The following is a 24,778-nucleotide window of genomic DNA, read 5'->3' as shown; positions in this document are numbered from 1 at the left end:
GCGTGTTTGCGCATGTTTGTTTGCAGAGCCGGGGCTTACCTGCTGACCGCCGCGGTGCTTGCTGCTTTCTCCTCGGCATGCTGCTGCTGCTGCTGCTGCTGCTGCGGGATTTTCCGCTTGACTGTTCATGCAGAGATCAAAACAACGGACCGAGCTGGAAGCGAAGGAAGCTGATTTTATTCAAAAGGGTAAATCCCCTTAAAAGGGCGAAGAGTTTCAAAATCAGTGCGTCTTTTTTGTGCGTATTGGTGATATGGGGTAGAAATTGTTAACTTCGTCCGATTAGGGGGGGGGAAAAACTCCAGGAAGGGCTGATGTGGTTTGGTTCAGATTTCAGACCAGTTCCCTCCGATCAAACGCGCTCCGGGTTGTGCTCCAATCGGAGGACCGCATCCTCTGCTCGGAGGAAAGGAGTCCAAACTGCGGGGCTGGTGCCGCGTGTCTCTGCGCTCTCGCCGCACTGCGCGCGCTCTCCAAGGCTGCGCTGCGAGGAGGAAAATCGGTAAAGGAGATCTGGGGTGAAAAGGGAAAGAAAAAAAAGAGTGACACGCTTAAAGCGGACAGGGGTGTATGTCAGTCAGTCAAACGCGAGTATTGAGAGTGCCGAGCCCCCCCACTCCCCCCACCCCTCCTCTACCCCCCCCTCCCTCCCTTCCTCTCACTCCCGCCCCCACCTGGATAACAACATACTCACATAACACCGTCCGATTGTCAAAACACGGACACTTGGAAATTTCTCTGAAACTCGTCTGGTCTGTTCTTCTTGTTGCTTCCTGTTCTTTTAATACATCTAACGCGCTTCAGTTGAAAACAGAGAAGTAGGAACGTTCCTTCTGAACGCAGAGAGGGCAAAAAAACGTGCGCGCATCGCCTTCAGACGACTCCTTCTGATAGACAAGACACATCCAGCTGCCTCTCCAGGCCCCTTCTACTGTTACTCCACCCCCCTCCTCGCGACAAACGTCACCCTGACAGTCAGAGCCCACCTGTCAATCTGCAACTCTAATTATTGGAAGGTGGGATGGCTCAGCAGGGTTGGAGAGGTGCGTCCCTGGCGCGCGCGAACAGTACAGGGGAGAGCATGGGCGCACCTTTGCACAGTCAGACAAAAGAATGAGACGCGCCACAAGATAAACTAAAAGTTTGTTAAAATGTCAATGTAAACTCTTATTTGCAAAACATCTGGGGTGTATTATTCTATTATGATTCATCATTTAACATGAAGTTATTTAAATCTGTTCATTTTAAGCACTTTCAGCTATAAGCTATATATTTTTAACCACTTATTTGAAACATTTGAAGGTTTGACACAAGGGTGTAACTTTGTGATGAAAGTCTAAGAGTGGGGGCTGATGGACCTACAGTTACTCAACACAAACGCTTTCAATAGAGTTTGTATTTTCCAAAATTTAGCTCAAACATATTTATTTAATGCTTTCCTATTGTTGAGAACACAAAATAACCAATATACACTGATATTTATATCTATGGGTACTTAAACATTAATGTATATAAAAAAAAAGATGATTAACAGCCGATTCCGATGCCAACAGCAATATATCATGCCTCCTAGTATGCAGACAAGTTCAGTTTCATCCATTCAGAAAAATGTGGATTGATTGATTGGATGTTTTCCCTTTCAGCTACATTAGTGATTAGACTCCTTCAAAAGCAGCAAAATCAAATTTGGAAATATGTCCCACCTATTGCTGAGACCTAGAGTCTATTGAAATTATTGGTGGGTTACTTTTGCCTGACATATTATTCCTGAGAGTACTTGTTGTTACTTGGTCTGAACAACCAATACAGTATGTGTACATCATCCCTCCCAACCAGTTATAGATCTAACCAATGTTTATTGATTGTATATTATTCAAATGAATACATTAAAACCTGAAGATAAATATTTTGATTTAAGTTTCAATGATGGTTTCTAAATATAAATTCTATGTTTACCAGGGTAAAACACACTTAAAATGCTAAATTCTAACCAGCTTTTTTGATATGTATATTCCTTTTTCTTTGACATATAGTACTTTTGGTTCAGCACCACTGGGACATTTGTTTGTTTGCCATGACAGATGGCTGCTCATACTGAGTCTGGTTCTGCTGGAAGATCTTTCTGGTTAAAAATGAGGGGTTTTCTCTCACTATCACTGTATGCTTTGCTCAGGAGGAGGGATGCTTAAAAGTAAATGACTCAACCAGCTTCGTTAGATTGAAAATGTCCTTTTACAAACCACATTTTACTGGGTATCAAATTACAATGTATGGTACTGGATCTTAGTGTAACAACTGGATTCTAAATTGATCTAAATTATATTTGGACAGAGCTCACTTGTAGAACTAAATGTGAGTTTTCTGCCTGTAAAGCGACTGAAATGAATTAATATTTTCTGATTTGGTGTTTTTATTAACAACAGAACATTCAATTGTATGATATTGAATTTTAAGTAAATCTTGTCCCATGTAAAACACATCATCTATATGCTTCTCTTCAGCAATGATAAACAGTTGACTAAACAAACAACTTAACTCTAATCAAAATGTGTTGTTTTGTTTAAAACAACACATTTTGTTGTTTAAAATTAAGATTTTTTTGTTCATTTTTCTCCGCTTTAGAAATATCTTTTGATCAATATGATCAATAGCTTTTTGGACGACAAAATTAAACTTTGAGAGCCGAAAATTACAAAAGCTATTCCCCAAAATGTACAGTATTGGTGTAAGAACCACCTTATTATCACAGCATCAGATGCAGTGCCGGTTCTTGACCAAATGTACCAGGGGCCAGGAGGGGGCCAGCGTGTTTTCATGGGGGCCCAGAAAGCATGAAATAAAAAAACAGGGCAATGGATTCAAATATATTAAGAGAGCTCCATGAATTGAAATTCCTATTCGGTTAGGTTTAATTAAAATTCTATGTCTTATTAGGTCAATATGCATTCAGAATTTAGGAATTTTACATATTTTTGACTTAATTTAAGTTAAAATTACCATTTTCTATAAAATCTGAATTATAACTCAAGAAATACTCAAATTCAGCTATAAAAATTAGAGCATATTTTTTATTTGTTTTGAAAAAAAAAAAAAAACATTTAGCAGATGAAAACTGGAATCCTATCTCAAAACTACTGAAGCTATCACCTTATTGTTTTTAAATAATTAGTGAAACAGAATTTGTAAATGAAATAGATCCAAAGGAACTATCAGTAATCATGTCTGTTCCAGCGCATATCATCATTAGAATCTGAGTATTATGTCTTCAGCACAGGGGCCATAACAGGGCGGCAGGACATGATCTACAGGGGCCCTGTGGCCCCCGTCTAGAACCGCCCCTGATTAGATGGTACTAAAAAAAAAAAAGCTAAATATTAGACCTATTCTAACAAGATGGCATGGTCATATTTTTTTTCCTAAAAACGCAGTTAGGTTTTATTTCAGCATTTTTTCCTGTCACTAAAATAGTTTCATTAGACTCCCTAATTTTTAGCAAGTTGATATGCTGATTCATAATACAGCAAATTAAAATGTAAAAGCAGAAAATCCACATTCTAAATTAAAAACTAAAAAAAATGTATAGGTAATTAATTACCTAATTTTATAATTCACTTAAAGCCAAACAACACTACTTCAAATAATTATATCCTGGAAATGTGTTAAAATAATTCGAATGCGTAAAATGTTATAACTTCCGGGGGAAAAAATAGTTTTTACAGTGTACAACTTGATTTTATTAGTGATTATTATTAGCCATACCTGGCTTATAAATTAGATCATCATCCTGACTCAGGCTTAAACCTTAGTTTTACAAATATGCAACATTTTAAAGCTTTTTCACAAAAATGAAACTGAAACAGTTTTGCACCTTTTGCACATGTTGCTTCTCAGTCTCAAATTTTAAAAGGAGGAAAAAAAGAAGACATTGTGTAAATTTTCAGCGACCTCGTTATTGGGACAAAGGAGGCTGCAGATCGATTCGTTACACCTTTTTAGCGAGGCTTTTGGCAAAGGGGAGGGGCTCTGGAGCCACTGTAGGCACCATTAATAGCCTCCTCTCCGTCCTAACTATTATACACGATAAAGTGTTTATAAAGAGCGACCAAGTAGAGCAGTAAAAGTGTTTCAAATGAGACTGAGATGGTGGTAAAGAAGAGAGGAGTAGCAGGACTAGAGGGCGGATCAGATTATTTTCTCTTTAAATAATCCCTGGGACTGCGTCAGAATTACAGTTTTGCGCATTACGCACCGGACTTTTCCCCATTTTTCTGCCTTCGGTTTTATGGATTCTCATCCAAACGGAGGCGAAAACTTTACCCGGTTCAAATTCTGGTGAGTTTCTGTTTTCACTGTCCTTTAGCTGATTTAAATCCCTCTCTGGGTCTGGTTATCAGATCGTGTGCGCGCAGGAACATGTCCAATGCGTGCTGTGCTGGGGAAAGAAACGCTAAAGTACCGCCCCAACATGTGTCTGTCAAAGCGGCCCGCGCGCTGATTGATGAAGCCAAACTACGTCACTGATGTTTCCATCAAAATGTGCAGAGGAAGAAAAGCTGCGGAATCAGATCCTCACGTTTTCACTATTATATCTGCTCATTATGGGTCAGATGGATTACTGTTAAAAAGGCTTTAATTGTATAGATCTGTTAAAGGAAAACTGCAAACCTAACTTTCTCTGCAGTAGTAGTTTTTTTATACGACAAAATATATCAAACATGTAGAAAATATTTTTTGCACATAAATGCAATACCTTACAAGTTTGTTCAGCAGCAGACCAATGGTAAACTTAACTTTGATCTGTAGCCAGCAATGCAGAGAGGATGGGTAGGTGGAGGGTTTATAGCGTTTGTCACACACGATACAGAAAAGATTTATAGGATGTAGGCTACTAAAAATGAAAGGTTTTCTAATGTTCTTATGCTTATATGGTTTTCTTTTATGTGCTCTGTATGACCGTGCTCTGAATATGACTACATGATATATAAAAAGCCTTTAAAGAAACCCAACTTTAACTCTAGTTTAATTCAAAAAAAGAAAATCGGGAACAAACCAAGCTTTGATTTTAGCACATTTAATGAGTTTGAAAAGCATCCCTCATTGAAAAAAAAAGATGCTTTTAAACACAACTTTAATGCTTTTACTAAAACACAACTTTTAACTTTTCCCATATAATAAATCTGGTAGAAATGCATTCGTAATTGCTCACTTAGTGATTGCTTGCTTTCTTTCTGCAAAATAATGATTAAGACCCATTTCTTTAAACACTCTTCAAGATGGAAAGCATAAGAGAACATGCCGTTTAAGTGAGGCAGAATGTTAAACTGATGCTAGACTGACTTTAAGATGTCTATATGGGATAAATTGCAAATGATGGATCAAGTTAATAGAACTGAAACTGAAAAACAAAAAAAGAAAAGCTGAATGAGATCAGCTATTGAGAAAATTATTGTGGATGGTCCTCTATTTTACTTTAGTTTATCTTGAAGTTAAATTTTTTTTAAAGTTATCTGCAACAGAAACAGCTGCAACCCTCACTTTTGTAAAACGTGTCCATATGTAGACTAAAACAAAAGCCCAACAAACCCTGCACAGTCGTTTCGGGTTGTACCCGTCACCTTCTACTTTACACATGAAGCCCCTCTTCCTTGGAACCGCACTGGCATGGTGTCAGCATGTTGACATGCAGCCCCTGTTTCCTGCAACACCATCCCCCGTCCCCTTAGGGCGGGTAAGAACATATGTGTCCTCGTCATGTATATATCCACATACATTAAAGCTGAACCTGTTTTGTTTCTGTCCTCTTGTCTTCGCAGCTCTCACACAATCATGCAGAGAAAAGGATATGCTGCAGAGAAGTCCTGTATGCAGGGTGTCAGATCAGGTGGGGAAAAAAAGTCCATACTGTCATATTTTGATTTGTAAACTCCTCTGTCTGATATGTAATTAAAAAAACTTGTGATTAAAACAGAAGTAGATCAAAATTAAAATGTCTTCCTTGTCACATGTGGAGCTGTTTTCCACATTTTGTGTCAATTTTTTTTTCTTCCTTTTGTTTAACCATCTATAACTAAAAGAAATATTTGTAAAGCCTAACGAGCATTTAAAGTGAAAGAATAAAGCCAACATGTTTCTGCCTTGATGTCTCTGCGTTCGCATTTTGTTGGATTCCTCACACGTGCCTATGTGTGTTCCTGTTGACGCAGAACACACACCTCAAATGAAGACGAAGAAATGTTTCAAAGTCCTCCTTTCTTCTTTATCTCTGCTACCTTTTCATCATTTTAAAACTATTTTGCTTCTCTTTGTCTTATAAGTTTCAATCAGATCTCCAGACTAGCACGATCTCTTCTTTTTTTAATATTCAAACACAAACCTGAGCGAAACGCTGCAGCAGATTTAATTTGTTTTTGTTGACGTTTGACAGCAGCTAATGAGTCAAAAACCTTCTTCAGTCTTTTTAGGAAATATAAAAAAGATAAGCTGTATTACTTGTTAAAACATTTTATTTTTGGTAATAAAGAGAATTATATTGAGAATAAATCATACAAATAAAAACTATTTAATGTTCACAAACTGACCTGTAGCTAATCACCTCAGCATTTGCAGAATTAACCTTCTGGTTTTGAACCGCACACTTTCTCTCAATGCAACCCACAGGTTCAATAACTCAAAAACATCTTCAAAATACCTTAACAGCTCCTTTTGCAGCTTATGATAATACCTTTCTTTCTAATCTTGAATTATCTTGAGTTCGTGATTGGTCTTATGAGATTCCATCCTTTGACAGACTGAATATAGGAATATACAATAAGAAATTAATAAAGAAATGGCTCTAACTTTGACATGGGCTCTATCTCAACATCTTTGAGATAAGGCTTTCTAATTAAAGTGCCATATACTGCAAGTATGGAGACTAAGAAAAACAAAAGAAGGATTTTTAAATGTCTCATATATATATATATATATATATATATATATATATATTTGTGTGTGTGTGTGCATTTAACATCTGGAGATGTACATTTCCATCACTTATTTATCCTGAGATAGGATTATGTGTTGCTGTTGGTTTTGACAATCCAATTAAAGGTTTTTAATCCCCATGAAGATCTACTAAAAAAATTTAATCTGAGATAAACTAAAATAATCTGAATAAGTGCAGCACTATGACTGCACTTATTCAGGTAATTAAATTATTCTAACCTCTATGAGATGAAGATTGTAAAAAAAGAAAATCAAGCTGGTTTACCTATAATTTCAAATGATGCATATGTAAGTATCAATTTGTTATAAGATTTTTACATTTAGATGAATAATAAACTGGTAGTAGATGTTTTGTAGTGAGGCAGGTGTTGTGATACAAACATCTGACTCATGCCTGAGCTTTTACTCTGAACAGCAGGTTAGGTTACTCTGCTTTCTTTAAGTCACTGGACGATGCACTAAACTAGGGCTGAAACTATTAATCGGATTCATCGTGATTAATCGATTATTGAAATAATTGTCTACTAATTTAGTAATTGATTAACCGTTAACTGGAGTATAGCGACTCTAAAACATGCCTTTAGCTGACAGAACGAACTTAGAGCAGTAGTTATATCAAAATTGTAAAACAATATACTGTATAAAGAATTTGCATTTAAGTTACAGAAACGTTTTCGGCTGTCAATATGCTTAATCCAGAACTCCTCAATAGTTTAACGTGGTTTAAATCTGTAAAAAAAAATCTTAACTAAATCTTATTAATCAATTTGATAAATAATCGTTAGTTGCAGCCCTACTCTAAACTTGATCCCTCTCTGTGTTGGTTCTGGGGGACTCCAATGCTCAATCAGGATGTTACCTATAGTGGTGATATTGGGGACGTGGCCACTCTCTAATTTGAACCTATGTGGGGGTTTTTATTGAACTTTTTTTGCAACACACTGGACATCAGTAGCACACAAGGTTATTCAGTACTGTGCTGTTTAAACCAGTTTGCATCAGATCTGGTATAAACACTTGGGGGGAAAACAGAAGAGCAGACCTGTATACTGGTAAGGATTGTGGGAGTTGGATGTAGTGGCAAAGAAGGCTTCCAGGGAGACCTGGCAAACCAAAATGAATGGTGAGAATGAACAGGAGAATATTTACAAAAGCTTGGTAGATCTAAACTATCATCTTGGGGAGAGTTACTCACATTGGTGCCAGTCCTAACGTTTACACTGCAAAAAATTACAGTCTAAATCACTAATTTTTTCCTAAAATAAGGAATTGTTTTCTTGAATTGAGGAGGTTAGTATGACACTTTGGCAATGGAAAAAGACAATTTACATTTAAAATAAGAAAAAACTATTGCATTGTCTGCCATTGCTTCTAATTATCTTATTTTTAGAGTAAATATATCAATTCCATTGGCATGTAATCATATTTACCTCCTGAAAGTAAGGGTAAATACACTTGATTTAAGAATTTCTAGATCGATTTTGCAGTGTAGGGAGATTAGTGGTGATTAAACTTGTGTCGATGAAGGATGTCTAGGGGGAAACAAGTAAAAGCTGGGTGGTGGCCTGAAGCACTGCATTGTCTGTTGATGCAAAAGCAAAATCTGGGGGAAAATCTCGGCTTCAAGTTGGGCTGAAGGGAGATTTGCGAAACCATTTGATGCCTTACAGGTAAAACAGTACCCACATTTTGCTAATAATAATTTGGTCAGTTGAGATGGTTTGTGCATCTGACTTAGACGACTCCTAGGCTCCTCCCACAGGGAGTTTTCTGGGTTTTTGAGGCCGCCGGATAGACCCAGAAACATGCTGGCAGTACTATATATCAAATTAGGAACACCCTGAAATCCCTCAGACAGAAAATGAAAATGTCTTTGCAGAGAGATGACCATTAATGTTATTATTCTTTATTAGGTAAATACAATGGTACTGTGTGGATATATTTAGAGTAAAGGTATTAGTTAAAGTACAGTAAATTAGATAAATCTAACCCTAACACTTCCAAAAACTTGTATATACATTATAGCCTTAAAAAATGTCCTGTTAATTAGTTAACAACAATGTTATTACCAACCATACATAAACTGTTAATAATAAGAATTGATTTTCAAAAAGTCTATAAATAAATTTAAGATTGAGTTGCATTAGTTACAGTGAGAAAGAGTTAAAGCTGACTGTTTCTAGGGATCAGTTCTTCATTATTGTACAATATTTAGCTCATCGCTGCTTATAACTGGCTGAAAATTATGCATAGTGTGCTCATAGCTTCATTGATAATGCAATACTGTTTCTAAATGCTCTTTAGGGAGTTCCTATTGTTAACCAAATAAGAACATGAGCTCCACTGTGTCTCACCACACCCCAAAGTTTTACAGAGACAAATTTTCTGCTTCCCGAAACAACTTTGCTGAAATTCCAGCTGGGATTAACAAAATGACATATTCACATTTCCCCTTTGACATACACACACACATGGTTCCCTCTCCTCCTCCCTTGGCTTTTGTTTTCACTGACACATGCACTCCAATTAGCATTTTTTTTTGCCATTAAGGATGAAAGAAAGACAGCCAAATGTTTATCTTTTCAAGCGCTATTTTTTCTTTTTCTCTAACAAGTTTCTTGAGTTTGTATTTTCTTAAAAATGAAATATTTCTCCCAGTGTTGCCACGATCTTGTTGATATAAGAATAACTTATTTCATATTCAAAATAGTCATTTTTGTTTAACGAATAATTAAGATGCATGAGGGAAAACAACCAATTAGAATAATTTTTACCTCCAGTCGCATTTTGTAAACCTGTTAAACATTGTCGTTTTGAAAACCTCACAGGATGGCTCAACTTGTAGAGCTCTGTTAAACCTTTTCCGTTGAAAATTTCACAAAGGTCTCATCATGCTTAGCTAAACTTTTTTTATTTTGTCATTATTTCTGTTGCGTGTCAAATTAGGGCATCCTAATCTCAGGCTTTATACTCAAATATAAATCTGTGAATCTCAAATTGCCCAGATCCTCTTGCTGGGGTTTCGGCTGCTGAAATCTGTCACAGCCTCTGGTATGCTGCACATTAGGGAAGAAAATGCTCTTAAAAAATGTGCTTTCCTGACATTAACATGACTTGTGTGCCTGGGCGCCGCTCGATCTGTGCAGTTCCAGGCGTATATTTATGAATAGGAACCTTTAATTAGGGCTTGTGTTTCCTCTCTAGTCACATTGAGGGATGGTCCTCGCCGACATTCATTAATGATAATCACCAAGAGCGATGGCATAGCTACAGGCCAAGTCTCGGGGGACCCGACACTTGAAAAGAAGCATTAAATTACACAGAGGGACTCTTTAATTGCAAAAAGGAAAATATATAGCCATCATTGTTAAATGTGATCTTTTGTAAGCCTTTACTAGTTCAAGGATTTGTCTGAGGGGATTTCTTATCCTCACACTGTTTTAAATAGATCTTCACTAACACACCAAAAAGCAGACTTTACTCTCATTTACCTTAAAAAGAAGCCTTAGCTCCAGGTGTATAGTTGTATTTTATAATTTCTTTTTGGAATACATGGATCAAAATAAAAATAAAAAAAGAAGAAAAATCAAGGGCATTATTGTTCATAAACACCTTTTTGGTGAGTTTGGTGTTGCATCGTGCTGAGACAAAAAGCAATGAAGGAGACACACAAAAAAAAACTTTAAATCTTATTGCATTTATTATTAAAACTGGATGACTTTATGCTGTTTTTGATCAGACCCCTGTTATTAGTGTCGCCTGGCAATAAATATAAATCAACAAAAAGTGTAGCAGGCATTTCGAGGGTCATCTATATTTAAAGGCAGCTATGTTAAAAACATTAAAGTATTTTAATCTTTTATTAAAATTGCATAATCCCACTTTTTACCTCTTATATCTTAAGGAAATGACACACATTTTTGTTTTTTCAAAAGATGAATGCATAATAACATACAACTGTGTACTTTAATAAAACCACAAGCTTATATTCTTGCAGAGTTTTTTCTCCTTTAATGTAAGATCTGCCAAGTCTATAGTTTAAAAGATAAAATCTACAGCCCAGTTAATGAGGCGTTTACAGAAAAATGAATCCTTTACTAACAGAATTCCAACTCACCACAAACAATAGCGACAAATACAATGCTACAAATTTAAAGATGTTATCAATAATAAAAAGGGATCTATATCATATTTGTTCATGATTCAATAATTTAGCATTTATCTGCATGGACCAACTCCATTTTTCAGAATTTGCTAAACTTTCTGCACATCTAGTAGCAGTTCACATAATGAAGAGTAGAATAGATTATTTTATTAAATGTAACACAAATAGATAACTGAATGAGAAAAAGCTTTATCTTGAGTGTGTACTCTCTTTTCCGAAACAAAAAGACATTTTCAGTGACCCCAGTCTGACAACAAAATGTAGCTAAGGTTGTTAATTATTATATAATCCTATATAATGAGAAAAGATTATGGAATTTAAGACTTGCTCCATGCAAGAAAGCCTAAATTTACTCCCTTTATACATAAGAGTCCAAAAGAATAATGAAAATAGTTATAATCTTTTGATTGTTTTTTTGTTTTTTTCCAACTAGAGGTTACAAATTGCAAAGCTGTGCATCTAATCTTGAATTATCAGTTATATTTAGCTGGGATTTTTGATGAGGTTTAGAGCTCCTTCAGGTGAAAACCGCAACACTGAAGTTAGCACCTTGTTTAAGTCAGACAATGCAGTGATTCAAAAAGTGAAAATCCCTTCAGCTGCCAAATCCATAGCTACGAATCAGATACCCACTCAAGTAAGTAGCTTTTACATTCTATCAATTTCATAAAAAAAAAAAACAATGTGTGAATATTAAACTTAAACAACAGAAATAGAAGAAAAATGAATTCCTCCAAGAGTTCAGATAAAAACTCTGAGACTCTGATCAGTTTAAAATGGTAAACCATTCAAAAATCAGCAGTTATATTTCAATTAGAGTTGTTAGAAAAGTAAAAATAACCTTGAGATTTTCTGCTGCGAAAAGGGGTCCTACACATTCTCTTAACCAGTAAAGGGTCCTCAATTTACTAGTAAAATACGCCACAAACGTCCTCATTTTGCAGCAAGTACAAGAACACCCGCCCACTGACACAATACACACACTTAAACTACTGACCTAATTGCTCAGTCTCACTCAACTAATTAATCTTAGCTGACTTAACAGGATGTGAAGGTTAGCTAGGTGACGTTCGCCTGTATTCTTGTTCTTTCCTTTGGCATCCCTATTTCTTCTTTTTTTAATCCTTTTGTTTTTTTCCATCTTTTCTCTAAATCCACAATACTTCTTTTTTCTTTGTTTCCATCTTCCATCCCATCACATCACACCTTGTGTAAATCCACATAGGTTGTCCCATATCTATTTTTACCTGGTATGGAGAGGGTGGGAGGTATTGGCTTGGGGGCTTTGCAGAGGTGAGTGGGCATGATGATAAAAAAAAAAAAAAAAAAGTGTTGGTGCTGGTGGGGGGTTATAGGCGGGGTCACAATGCTCCATTAATCAAAAAGAATGACACCCATGTCGTCCCTGACAACCATCTTGCCACCCATACGTCCGTTCCCCTTCTCCTCCTCCTCCATCCCACTCAAACAGGACAACTTTAGTGACTGAGAGGGTGACAACAAGGAAGGAACGTGGATAGGGGAGACAGAAGAGTGGGGGGGAGGTGTATGAGCGAACTTTATTAATCAAGCATCTGGGATTAATTGTTATGAAGTGTCACCTATAAATTCCCTATTTGGATTTAATAATCTCGAAGGTAGATTTAACAATCCCTGTCGTGATTTGAGCTTCATTGAAGAGGCTGCGGAGAAAGAGAGGAGCAGAGAGAGGAAAGGGATGCGGTGACACAAATAGCTTCTCAGCGGACAGTCCCTCTCTATATGACAGTTATGAAATACAATTATCAGCAAGATCTGCTTAAGAATTCATCAACTGCACCTCTGCCTTTCAAGGAGAGTGGTGGTAGGATGATGATGGTGGTGGTGGTGGTGGCGGGGGGGTCCCAACATACAAAGCAAGTCTTAACTGATAAGACTTCTCTTTTTCCCTGCAGCTCTTAAACTATCATTTCAAATTCTCCAGCTCCATCTTGTTAAGTCGGTGTAAATGTACGACACGCTTATTGCTTTGCAGGTTATATTAAAGCATAAATCATTAGGTAAGAAAAGGGAATATGGAAAATGACACACTGTATGCAAATCACCTGAGATTGCTAGTGGTTTGTCTGAAATGTATCACCTGCTAGTTTGCATTAGGGTCAATAATAGCAGTTAATCTCTGCATGCGGTGAAAATATACTGTCAGTGAATTGCACAACACCCTGTCAGTGCACAAAAGTTACTGGATCATAAAAAGCACGTGATTTCGATCAACTGTCATCTAATTGCAGCTGTACCTTTTGAAACAAATGAAGAACGGCCACAATTAAGGTTGACAGTGTGCATAAAATTTGCATAACTTTGCATATTTCATTGCTTATAATGTTAGTTTTATTGGAGGCTGTCTTTTTTTCTGCCTTTTTTCGTAGGTTGTTTTAAGAAGAACAGAGGGCGAATGCAGGCCAATTCATCTGATAGTAAAAGGAACTGGTCTATGTCTCAACTATATCCAATACATTTTAGCAAAACTGAGCTTCAATCCAGCTGTGCTTCTATCTTAGAAACATTAATCTGTCTGATCTTGGAAAGCTGTTTTCCCCCATGACAAAAGGCGAATCTCAGAACAGAATGACTGTCTTCGATCTGACTCAGAATGGAAAGTCTTTACGTGATAATTTTTGCTGGACACCAGAAATGCTTGTGAAATATTTGCATTTAACTGGATATTTCCCCCTGCCAGATATTAGGCTGATCAATGACACTTCGACTCTACGAGAAAGGACAATACCTAGAACCATATATAGTTGTACTGTTTGCTGGCAGATGATGTTGGACTACAGAGAGATTGCTTTTAGCTTAAAGGAGAATTCCGGTTTTTAACACTTTTAGCCCATTTTCTGTAGTGTCCAGGATGAAATCGAATGATCGACACCAAAATTTTGACAATTGGTCCTGTCTCTGCTTTTTGGCTCATTTAGAATCCACCCCTGGCTGCTTCAGAATGGCTTCCATAGTGCATGTCCGATAATGTCCTTAAAACAACCTTAAACGTTCTTCTTTTTAAATATGCTACTCACCGGGTCGTCAGCGCTGTTCAATGACGTTCCAAAAAAAGTTTCGTAAAGAAAAAACGTTCCTGTAGTGTTTTATTTAGCATTTTGTAAATCCCATTGAGTTCTGTTGGAATAGTCAATATTCCCCTGCCACCGGAAACGGAAATGGGGCCTGTTTACACAGTTGTAGTCTTTTCGCTTCACTCTGTGTACTCCGAGGTCGAGGTGCTAACGTCTCTGTTAAACACTTACCTAAAAACTCTGAAAATGGAATACGAAAGGTGGATTCTTGATTCTCGACGTCGGAGTACACAGAGTGAAGCGAAAAGACTACAACTGTGTAAACAGGCCCCATTTCCGTTTCCGGTGGCAGGGGAATATTGACTATTCCAACAGAACTCAATGGGATTTACAAAATGCTAAATAAAACACTACAGGAACGTCTTTTCTTTACGAAACTTTTTTTGGAACGTCATTGAACAGCGCTGACGACCCGGTGAGTAGCATATTTAAAAAAAAGAACGTTTAAGGTTGTTTTAAGGACATTATCGGACATGCACTATGGAAGCCATTCTGAAGCAGCCAGGGGTGGATTCTAAATGAGCCAAATAGCAGAGACAGGACCAATTGTCAAAATTTTGGTGTCGATCATTCGATTTCATCCTGGACACTACAGAAAATGGGCTAAAAGTGTTAAAAACCGGAATTCTCCTTTAAGGAATTTATTAAAGGAATAGTACACCCAAAACATGATTAGCCTTAATTTTCTACTCACCCCCATGCTGAACAACACCCTGGAGTACTTTTCTGATATTTTAAATGCATCTGGAGATCTGGGAGGCTTCTTGCTGTCTGCTGACATTCAAATAATGGAGGTCCATGGCGCCCGAGGCAGAAAGGTCCATAAAAGTCCGCAAAAAACGTGTCAATATTCCTCCATACTGCTCGTCCAATGTATTCCAAGTGTCCTGAGTGGGTAGCATCCAGAATTTACTCGAAACGAAGTCATTTAGAATGTTTTTAGAGCATAAACAGTAGTGTATAGGATTTCCTGAAAGCGCGTTCACGGCGATACGGAAAACGCGGCAGACCAACCCAGACGAAAGTGCGCATTCAGCTCAGCAAAGAACTCATGCTCTTCCTCAACACTGAAGTCCTCAGACATTTTTCTTTCGTTGTTTCTTTCTTTGCACAGGTAAACAGCACATTTCTTCTTCTACGCTTGCATTATTGGCAGAGCAGACGCTGAATGCGCACTTTCATCTGGTTTGCTCTGCCGGCTTCCGTAGGCTCGTGAACGCGCATGTGCGCACTTTCAGGAAATCCTATACACTACTGTTTATGCTCTAAAAACATTCTAAATGACTTCGTTTCGAGTAAATTCTGGATGCTACCCACTCAGGACACTTGGAATACATTGAACGAGCAGTATGGAGGAATATTGACACGTTTTTTGTGGACTTTTATGGACCTTTCTGCCTCGGGCACCATAGACCTCCATTATTTGAATGTCAGCAGACAGCAAGAAGCCTCCCAGATCTCCAGATGCATTTGAGATATCAAAAAAGTACTCCAGAGTGTTGTTCAGCATGGGGGTGAGTAGAAAATGAAGGCTAATCATGTTTTGGGTGTACTATTCCTTTAAGCACTAATTTAGAATGACTAGAAATGATCCAATAACAAATCTGAATTCATACATGTCATTTGGTTCCTTTTCCATGTTGTATTCAGATTCATCCCTTTCATTAGAAGGTGACAGTATATTTTGTACCAACCATGCATCGATTTCTACCAATCATGACAAGATTTTACTCTTTTTTGAACTGATAATTTAAAGTCAAAATAGAGAAGATCCTCATTCAGTAATCAGTCCGAAACTTAAAACTCAGAACCATAATGCATAAAAATAAGGTGTAATAAAAGACTAGAAAAATAATACAAAATAAAGTTATGTTTTCTTATTTTGATCTAATTAAGGGATCAACATTTTTAACTATTTGAAAGCACAAACTCACAACTATTTCCTAGAGTAGGATTTGCTAATCACTTTAATGAAGGACAATGTCAAAGTCAATATAAAAGTAATTTTTTTTTATTTCTCTTTGTGATTATAATCTATTTAGAATCAGCCCAAGCAAGCAGGACCTAAGTTAAAGATTTATAGGTACAGTAATCACTGATAGAAATAAAACAACATTATTCTATCAGTTGAACTATTGAAAAGACAATAATATTAACTTATCAAATAAGGACAGGAAGTACTGTTATCTCAATATGGCTAAAATCTTAAATTCATAATGTGCCTGTCAGCGCAAAAGAAGTTTAGGGAAAGGATTGTAAATGTTGTTATCCTACTTTGAAATACAAAAGCAAAAAAATAATAAAAAATAAAAAAATAAAAAATGAATTGGATTACATATTGTAGCAGTTAAAATATGATCACCAATTAAAGGTGAATATGATTGTTTTGACATGTCCAAAAGGGGCACTTATTAAGACTTTAAGTTTTATTCATAGCAGAAAAAAATACAAAAAGGTGGTGTGTAAAGTTATATACACTGTTAGTACAGCAAAATGATGTACCTTATCCGACAGCTGGCTAATAATAGTGACATAACCAAAATAAAGGGTAAATGGCCTGTACTTAAATAGCGCTTTTTCAAGTCAGAGGAGTTGACCTAAGCGCTTTACACTGCATTCAGTCATTCACCCATTCCGACACACTGATGGTTGCAAGCTACATGGTAGCCACAGCTGCCCTGGGGCTCACTGGCAGAAGCAAGGCTGTACACTGGTACAAGCAGTCCCTCGGACACCATCAGTAGGCAATGTGGGTGATGTGTCTTGCCCAGGGACACAACAATGCTGAATGCCGGAGCCTGGGCTTGAAACGACGACCGTCCGATTGCAGGGCAAACCCATTCATCCGAAGCCACTGTTGCCTAAATAATCTCTGTGTTGCCCTGTGGCAGACTGGCAACCTGTCCAGGGTGTACCCCACTCTTGCCCATAGATTGACGAAGATGGGACCAAGCCCTACCGCGACCCTGACGGAATAAGTGGAAGAAGATGGATGGATCAACTGACTACCTTTTAACAGCTTATGTGCATATAACGATTTTTTTTTTTAAACAAAACAAAAAGAAAACATGAACATTAACAACCATAAGATAATTAAAATGCACTTTGCTGTATGTAGCTTGTTTTATACATGCCTGTTTCTGTTCTTAAACCCAATGACAAGGGAGCAGGTTTACTCAAGCATTTATAGATGGTTAGAAAAGATGAAGCCTAACAGAAAACACAAAAGATATATTTTTTGGGGAGTCCTGATTAACATTGCACTAGTTATAGTCATAATGCTATTTCCTTAAATATCAGTGTTATTTTTGCTACGTCCTACTGACAACTCTCTGGTATCACAGCACTTTCCTTGGACATCCTGAGGCCTTGAACACTGTAAACATTGGGTAAGATGGGATAAGTCTTTTTTCTTAAGGGCTAGTTTGATTTCATGCTGCCATATTTTCATGAAAAAATGGCAGCATGACCTTAATCTTTCATCTATCTCTTTATTCAGAAGCCTGACTGCTTTATTAAAGTCCAATTAATTGAAGCAGGTAAACCCATTGTTTAAAGAAGGAAAGAAGCTCTCAAGGATTTGATTTGCAAATCCCTAATGAAGAAACATTTACTAATACAAACAGTGAACATGTCAGTGAAAGAGCATCTACATTAGAGGATTCCAGGCTCAGTTTTGTCTCTGTAAAGTACCTTTGATGATATGTGTTGAAATTGCTGCTATATAGCTAAACTACCATAAATTAAACATTTTCAGTAATTCAACTTTTGCCTCTTTTTTAACATGGCCTTACTTCTTTATATTAAATGCATCTTTAAGAGTTTAGAAATCAAAAATTAATTTTGTTTTTCCACAAAATTTTTTTTTGCTATATGACACATTGCAGCACCAAATCAATGAAGATCTCAGCAAGTTGCATAAATCAATTAAATATTATAAATTTTTCTTTAATCCAATCCACTTTATTTATATAGCACAGTTTAAATAAACACAAGGTTTCCAAAGTGCTGCACAAAAAGATAAAATAACTAAATTAAATAAAAGTAAATAAAATAAAATAAAATCACTGCCCGCACAGGATAAAAATATGAATGTGTATACATAAAATCAACATGTGTACATAAAATCAACAAAATTTTTCTTCACCAATAGGTTTAACGAGATGCATTCAGGTTTAACAAATCAAGCTTTAATTCCAACCACGAGGCAAAATATCCCTATGGTTTTCTGACTTGCAAATGGCCAAAACTCAAAGTGTTTTAACTTGAACTGAGAATTGCACTAGAACAGAGCTGAAGAGACAAATATATATATTTTGACCCATGAATGAATAATTTATCAAATATTTGTAATTACAATTGAAATGTACAAGTTTAACTTTTGTTTAACTGCATATGCTCCAAAATGGCTCAATTGAGTTTTTAAATGATGTAAAGACATTGTTTGCTGTAGGCTGCGTTCAGTTTAAGTTTAAGTTTAAGTTTTATTGAAAGGATCCCCATTAGCTACAGCTATGCTGCAGCTATTCTTCCTGGGGTCCTGAAAAAATATATACATTAAAAACAAAACTAAGAATACAACCAATATTTGAAAGAAAAAGAAAATACACAAACACATATAAAAATACATATACAATATATACACATATTAACGTACATATGTACCCTCATGCGGGTGTGATATATGACAAATATAAAACACATTCTACACTTACACCTGTAAACATACATACACATACATATTCACACACATATAAATATAAACATTCAGTTATATTATTTTGATAAATGCTGTTTTACATATAATTTGAATTTATTGACATTATTAGCAAGCAGGATATGTTTTGGCAGATTATTCCATTCTTTCATACCTCTGAACACAACAGTATTTTTCATGGCATTAGTTCTTACTATGGGTAAAGTGAAATTACCTTTAGTTGCATGTCTAGTACTGTACTGATGATTTACTACACTGAAAGAAAGATGCTTGAACAAAACAGAAGGAAATTTGGAATTAGAAATATTTCTTATGAAAATTAACAATGAATACAACAATCTATCTTTGACCAACAACCAATTAAGATCTTTGTGCATTAATGTTATATTTCTCCTGTAGCTGCATCTGAGTGCTACACGAGCAGCTCTATTCTGTATAAGTTGTAATTTATTTATATATTCTCCAGTGGCATTTGACCAAACTGCTGGGCAATAGTCGAGGTATGTCAATATTAGTGCTTTCATTGCATAATTCCTAATGTTTGAAGTTAAGAAATTTGCATGTCTTCTCATAATGGATATACCTCTTCCCATTTTTGCAATAATATTACTAATATGTTTTTTCCATGATAACCTAGAGTCAACTATTACACCCAGCAGTCTGGTCTCATGCACCTGTTCAATAACTGCGTTGTTAATCTTAATATTAATTACAGGATTCTGTTTAATATTGTAATTTGAACCTAAAATCATGCAATTAGTTTTTACAGTATTTAATGCCAGTTTATTTGATTTGACCCAATCTACTACATATTGTAATTCTGTATTTAAAACAGTTTCTAATTCAATTTGTGTACTTGCTGATGTATATATAGTTGAATCGTCAGCGTACATGACAATATTAGCCTTATGTAAAATATATGGTAAATCATTAGTAAAAATATTAAATAATAGTGGACCCAGACAGCTACCTTGGGGTACTCCACATGTAATTTTTCTGATACCTGAGAAACTGCCATTGAAAAACACTGTCTGTGTTCTATTTGACAAGTAACTGTACATCCATGTGATTGCAGATTGCTCAAACCCGTAACAGGATAATTTTGTTAATAGCAGGTTATGATCTATGATGTCGAAAGCAGCAGAAAAATCTAAAAATACAACACCTGTAATTTCTTTTTTTTCAGTCTCTCTAAGCCAATCATCAGACATGTGAGTCAGTGCAGTGGCAGTGGAGTGACTTTTTCTGTATGCATGCTGAAAATCTGTTAATAAATCATTTGTATAAAAATAGTTATTAATTTGATCGTGTACTATAGACTCCAGTATTTTAGATAATACAGGTAATATACTTATCGGGCGACTGTTGGAACCGGAGAAAGGCATTTTTTTATCTTTGGGCAGAGGAACTATTTTAGCCTGCTTCCATGCCTGTGGGCAGGTACAGCAGCTAAAACTAAGGTTAATAATATGGGTTAGAGCAGGGGCAATAAAGTCAGCAGCTAGTTTCAGAAGCCTGCCGTCAAGACCATCTACACCTGGTGGTTTGTTTTTGCAGGTTTTTAAAAGATTCTTTACTTGATCTATATGCACACTTTGTAGTTTAAACCTTAAGTTTTTATTTTTCATCAATTCATTTCTTATTAATAGATAAGATATATCATTACTTAGATTAGGCATGTTTTCTCTTAGTTTATCTGATTTTTTAATAAAATAATCATTGAGATGGTTTACAATATCTATTGGCTTAGTTATGAGTTTATCCCCTGTTTCCAAAAAAGATGGATTTATTTTGTTTTTCTTACCAGTCAATTGATTTAAAACATTCCATAACTTCCTATTATCTTTACCTATGTTTTTAACGTGATTATCAAAATACATTTTCTTCTTCTTATTATTAAGTTTAGTAACAGAATTTCTCATTTTACGATATAGATCCCAATCACTTTTATTTCCTGTCATAACTGCAGTTCTTTTCATTTGACATCTTATTTTCATAGAGTTTTTCAGTTCTTCATCCAACCAAGGTGTGACGTTGTTTCTGACCGTAAACTTCTTCAAAGGTGCATGTTTATCAATCAATGGCAAGAATAGCTTGTTAAATTTAAATAGAGCAGTTTCTGGATTACTAGCAGCCAACACATCAGACCAGCATAAAGCTTGAACATCTTCAATAAACTTGTCATTTTTAAACAACTTATAGGATCTTTTAAATAAGACTGTAGTTCCTGAGCCACTCAGTTTAGTTGTTAATGCAGAAATGATCAAATTATGATCACTGCTACCAGTGGAAATAGACAGTACCTTTTTACATAGTTCAGGACGATTTGTGAAAATATGATCTATACAGGTAGATGTACTAGTGCCATCGTTCTTGAAACATATTCTTGTGGGTTTGTTTATCAGTTGAGTAAGTCCACATGCTTTGGCAGTAGTTAACAGTTTTCTTTTCAAGTGGCAATCTTTAGCAAACCAGTCAATGTTCAAGTCACCCATGAAATATATGTCCTGACTTACATTAGTATTTATATCCAACATTTTACACATGGTGTCAAGATATTCACAATTAGCACTTGGCGGCCGGTAACAGCAACCCAGAAGAATCGACTTTCGATGAGGTAGATGCATTTGCAACCATAATATTTCGATGTTAAAACTCATTAAATCAGTTCTTATTTTTACTGGTAAGTGATTCTGAATATAAAAAGCAACTCCCCCACCAAAACCATTTCTGTCATTTCTGTATATGTTGTAACCTTCAATAAATAGTTCTGTGTCATCAAAAGATGAGTCCAAGTGGGTCTCTGAGATAGCAAGAATGTGTATTTTAAACTCATTTAGCAGTTCAGTAACATCGTTAATTTTATTCCTGAGACTGTTTATATTAATATGTGCTAGTCTTAAACCTTTTCTAGGTAATGAATACATGAGTTTTATGTGCTATCATACCTTCAGAGTTGCACAGAAGTTACTCAGGGGTGCTAGTGCGGGAGTGGATAATAAGTTTGTCATGTCTGGATGAGCAAATAAATGTTTTTTGTTGCTAGCGGTCTTTAAAGATACTAATAAACAGGGAAAAAAAGCTAACAGTTTGTCCAAAAAGAAAAAAGGTTGTCAACTTTAACTATTTCATAATTGGGTTTTTGTCTTGATATGTGTGCAGCAGGTTCTGCTGCCTATGTGTTGAAATTGAAGGAGATTATCGCTGTTTTAGAGTTTGTTCCTGCTGGTTCCTTCCTGTTGATTTTCTTCCCTCTTTTTTCCTTATCTACAGACTAAATTTACTAATCTGACTTTATCATGGATTACCAAAACATTTACTCAATTTCTTTAATTGTACAGTATATAGAATTATCTAGGCTTTATCAAATGATACTTAACCAAAATCTGATCTCGCTAAAAACAAAAATGGATTGAATGTAACTTAATCTGGCTGGATTTCACATCATACAGTTGAACGACTTTAATAAGCTGAAGCCTTGCACTCATTTTTGATGTTTCTTATTACACATGAATAGGATATATTAATTTTTAATGAATGCATATGAATGTCAATATTTACTCAACTTGATTTTTTTTTTTTAAATACAAAATCCCCCCAAAACATTTGCTATTAGCCTTATGTACATTTAAACCAGATTTTCCGACCCCATCTTTCAGTTTGGTCAAAGCATTATTTTTTTCCTCTTTCTAATAAGAATTATCTCCGCGCAATAATGCACAACCTATAAAAAATAAAACCTGTTCATAAAGTATCTTTATTATTTATTCATATTGGTCTCAAATCCTGAAATTGAATATGTATATATGTCATCACTCTGCATGTTACTAGGCACCGTTTTGCACCCTGCCCTGTAATTTTTCCTAACCCTTACAGCGATTTACCTGAAGTGCCATCGAATGTTTAAATTTTGCAGATTAATGTTTGTGCTGCAGGTATATCAGGGTTATATGGGAAAAAAAAAATTATCTTTCACATCATGAACAGCTTTAATCCTCAGCCACCGCAAAACTGGACTGATGAGTCATGGTAAAGAAAGAAAGTTTGTGGCCAACTGGTTAAAAGGATGTTTGCCTCAGCTTTTTCAGATTTGGATCATATGACATCTGGTTTAATCTACAGTGAATTCCTAAAATTATTTTCCGCTTACAGATTTCTTCACTTTCTGTTTTGTCTTTGTCATACTTTAAATTTCACATCGTAAAACTAATTTCACCCTCTACTTAGTACAGCCTAGCAGCTTTCAAAGGATTAAACCAAAGGTTTTTCACAATGATTTTATTTAAATAGCCTATTGATACATGTTATGTGGTTAATTACTGACTTTGTAAGCAGTTTATTGGCCTGACTGATTTGTTTATGAAATGTTATTTTCTTTAAGACTTGGAACTTGAAAAAAAAAAGACTTGTTCAGATCTCTGGAACACAATGTAACATTTTGGTTTTAGCTTATGTTAATTGTTGATATTCAAATACATGTCATATATCAAAAAAATCATATAAAAAAATAAACTGTTCTCCCTGTGCATGCGTGGTTTCTCTCCTGGTACTCCGGCTTCCTCCCACAGTCCAAAAACATGACTGTTAGGTTAATTGGCTGCTCTAAATTCTTCGGTGTGAGTGTGTGCACGAATGGCTACTTATCCTGTTTGGCTCTGTGTTGCCCTGGTATAGCCTGGCGACCTTTTATCTTTAAAAAAGGTCACTGATCTAAAGAAAAAATAAAAGAAAAAGATTGGCAACCTTTTTCAGGGTGTATCCCGGCTCTCACACTTAGATAGCTGGAGATAGGCACCAGGACCCCTCGCAACCCCAGCTGGGATAAAGTGTTCTGGAAAATGGATGGATGAACGGCTCTGTGCAGGGTGCCCTTCACAACAAACTTAATGACTTCTTAATCTGATGGTCCTAAATGGTATTCTGTTAGAATGTTTAATTATGCAACTTTGGAGTGTTGCCAGTTGCTTTCAAACAAAATATAGATCTAGCGGCCCTAGTGGCTAAAAGTTCCACAATGTTGCTTTAACATTTCTTCTTGGTTCCAAACTTTGAAACAAACATTTGCTCAAAGAAATACAATGTCTGTTTATGTCCCTATTATGACATAAAGACAACAAGCACAGTATCGCATTGATAAATTAAAAAAGAAATTTATCATCAAACGTCACTTTGTTTTATTATTGCTTCTACCTCAGTGGTCAAGGACATCCATATCAGTGGACATCAGGATGATCCCTAAAAGGCTTTGGGATCTAATCACTCCCTTGACAAACACATTCCATGACAAGTGTTCAAACAAGTTAAAAGCAGGAGCTGGTTTTTAAGGTGCATGGTGTGAGTGTCTAGAGTTGGTCAGAAAGAGCAGGCAATATAAAGTATAACTTCAGATGTGTAACAGTAGTTTTTAGCACAATATGTTGGGTTATGAAACCACTGCTGAAAAAAGTTCAAAGAGGTTCAAAGTGGTTTTTACTACATACCTATTACTTTGCATTCTAGTAATAGTTTAGGATATGTAATGTGATATAGCCAGACATTTTCATTTTTATACATATTTTCTATTGTTTTCAAAAACAAACTGGCATCAATCCGCATTAAACTATACTGGTGAATCTGAGTTTTGAATAATGCATACCAAGACAGGACTAAAAGATGTTGCACTGCCTTTTCCCTCTGATATTTGTGGGAACCTCTGCATCAAACCTACTTGTGAAGGATAGAAGTCTTTGCGTTATGTATGCATGCACGGAGGGATGTATGTGTCTGTGCTCTGGTGGCAGACACCCTCTGTAAATCATT

General features: G+C 36.0%; 1 protein-coding gene and 1 long non-coding RNA gene across 3 annotated transcripts in view; one reads left to right on the top strand and one right to left on the bottom strand.

Moving 5' to 3' along the window:
• The window catches only part of LOC119785378 (teashirt homolog 1-like), a 48,609-nt gene extending 47,662 nt beyond the window's left edge, over positions 1 to 947 (bottom strand). The window contains exons 1-2 of one of the 2 annotated variants that reach the window (XM_038288003.1): positions 695 to 947; positions 40 to 513 (exon numbers count right to left, since the gene is read on the bottom strand). In XM_038288003.1, the coding sequence (XP_038143931.1) occupies positions 40 to 79 (40 nt within the window). In that variant the 5' untranslated portion in view covers positions 80 to 513; positions 695 to 947. Of the gene's footprint in view, positions 1 to 39; positions 608 to 694 lie in introns of those variants that run through there. The other variant, XM_038288004.1, reaches the window with a different exon arrangement.
• A 2,830-nt stretch (positions 948 to 3,777) lies between these two features.
• Positions 3,778 to 6,139, top strand: LOC119785379. The gene is made up of 2 exons (XR_005281032.1): positions 3,778 to 4,332; positions 5,814 to 6,139. It is a non-coding gene; the product is annotated as an uncharacterized LOC119785379 (long non-coding RNA).
• The last annotated feature ends 18,639 nt before the right edge of the window (positions 6,140 to 24,778 follow it).

This window comes from Cyprinodon tularosa, unplaced genomic scaffold (assembly GCF_016077235.1).
Source record: "Cyprinodon tularosa strain WSP-4 unplaced genomic scaffold, ASM1607723v1 ctg247, whole genome shotgun sequence".
In the NCBI taxonomy this organism is placed as follows: Eukaryota; Metazoa; Chordata; class Actinopteri; order Cyprinodontiformes; family Cyprinodontidae; genus Cyprinodon; species Cyprinodon tularosa.
Note: the sequence above shows the minus strand (reverse complement) of the source record. Positions and strands in the feature narration are given on the sequence as shown.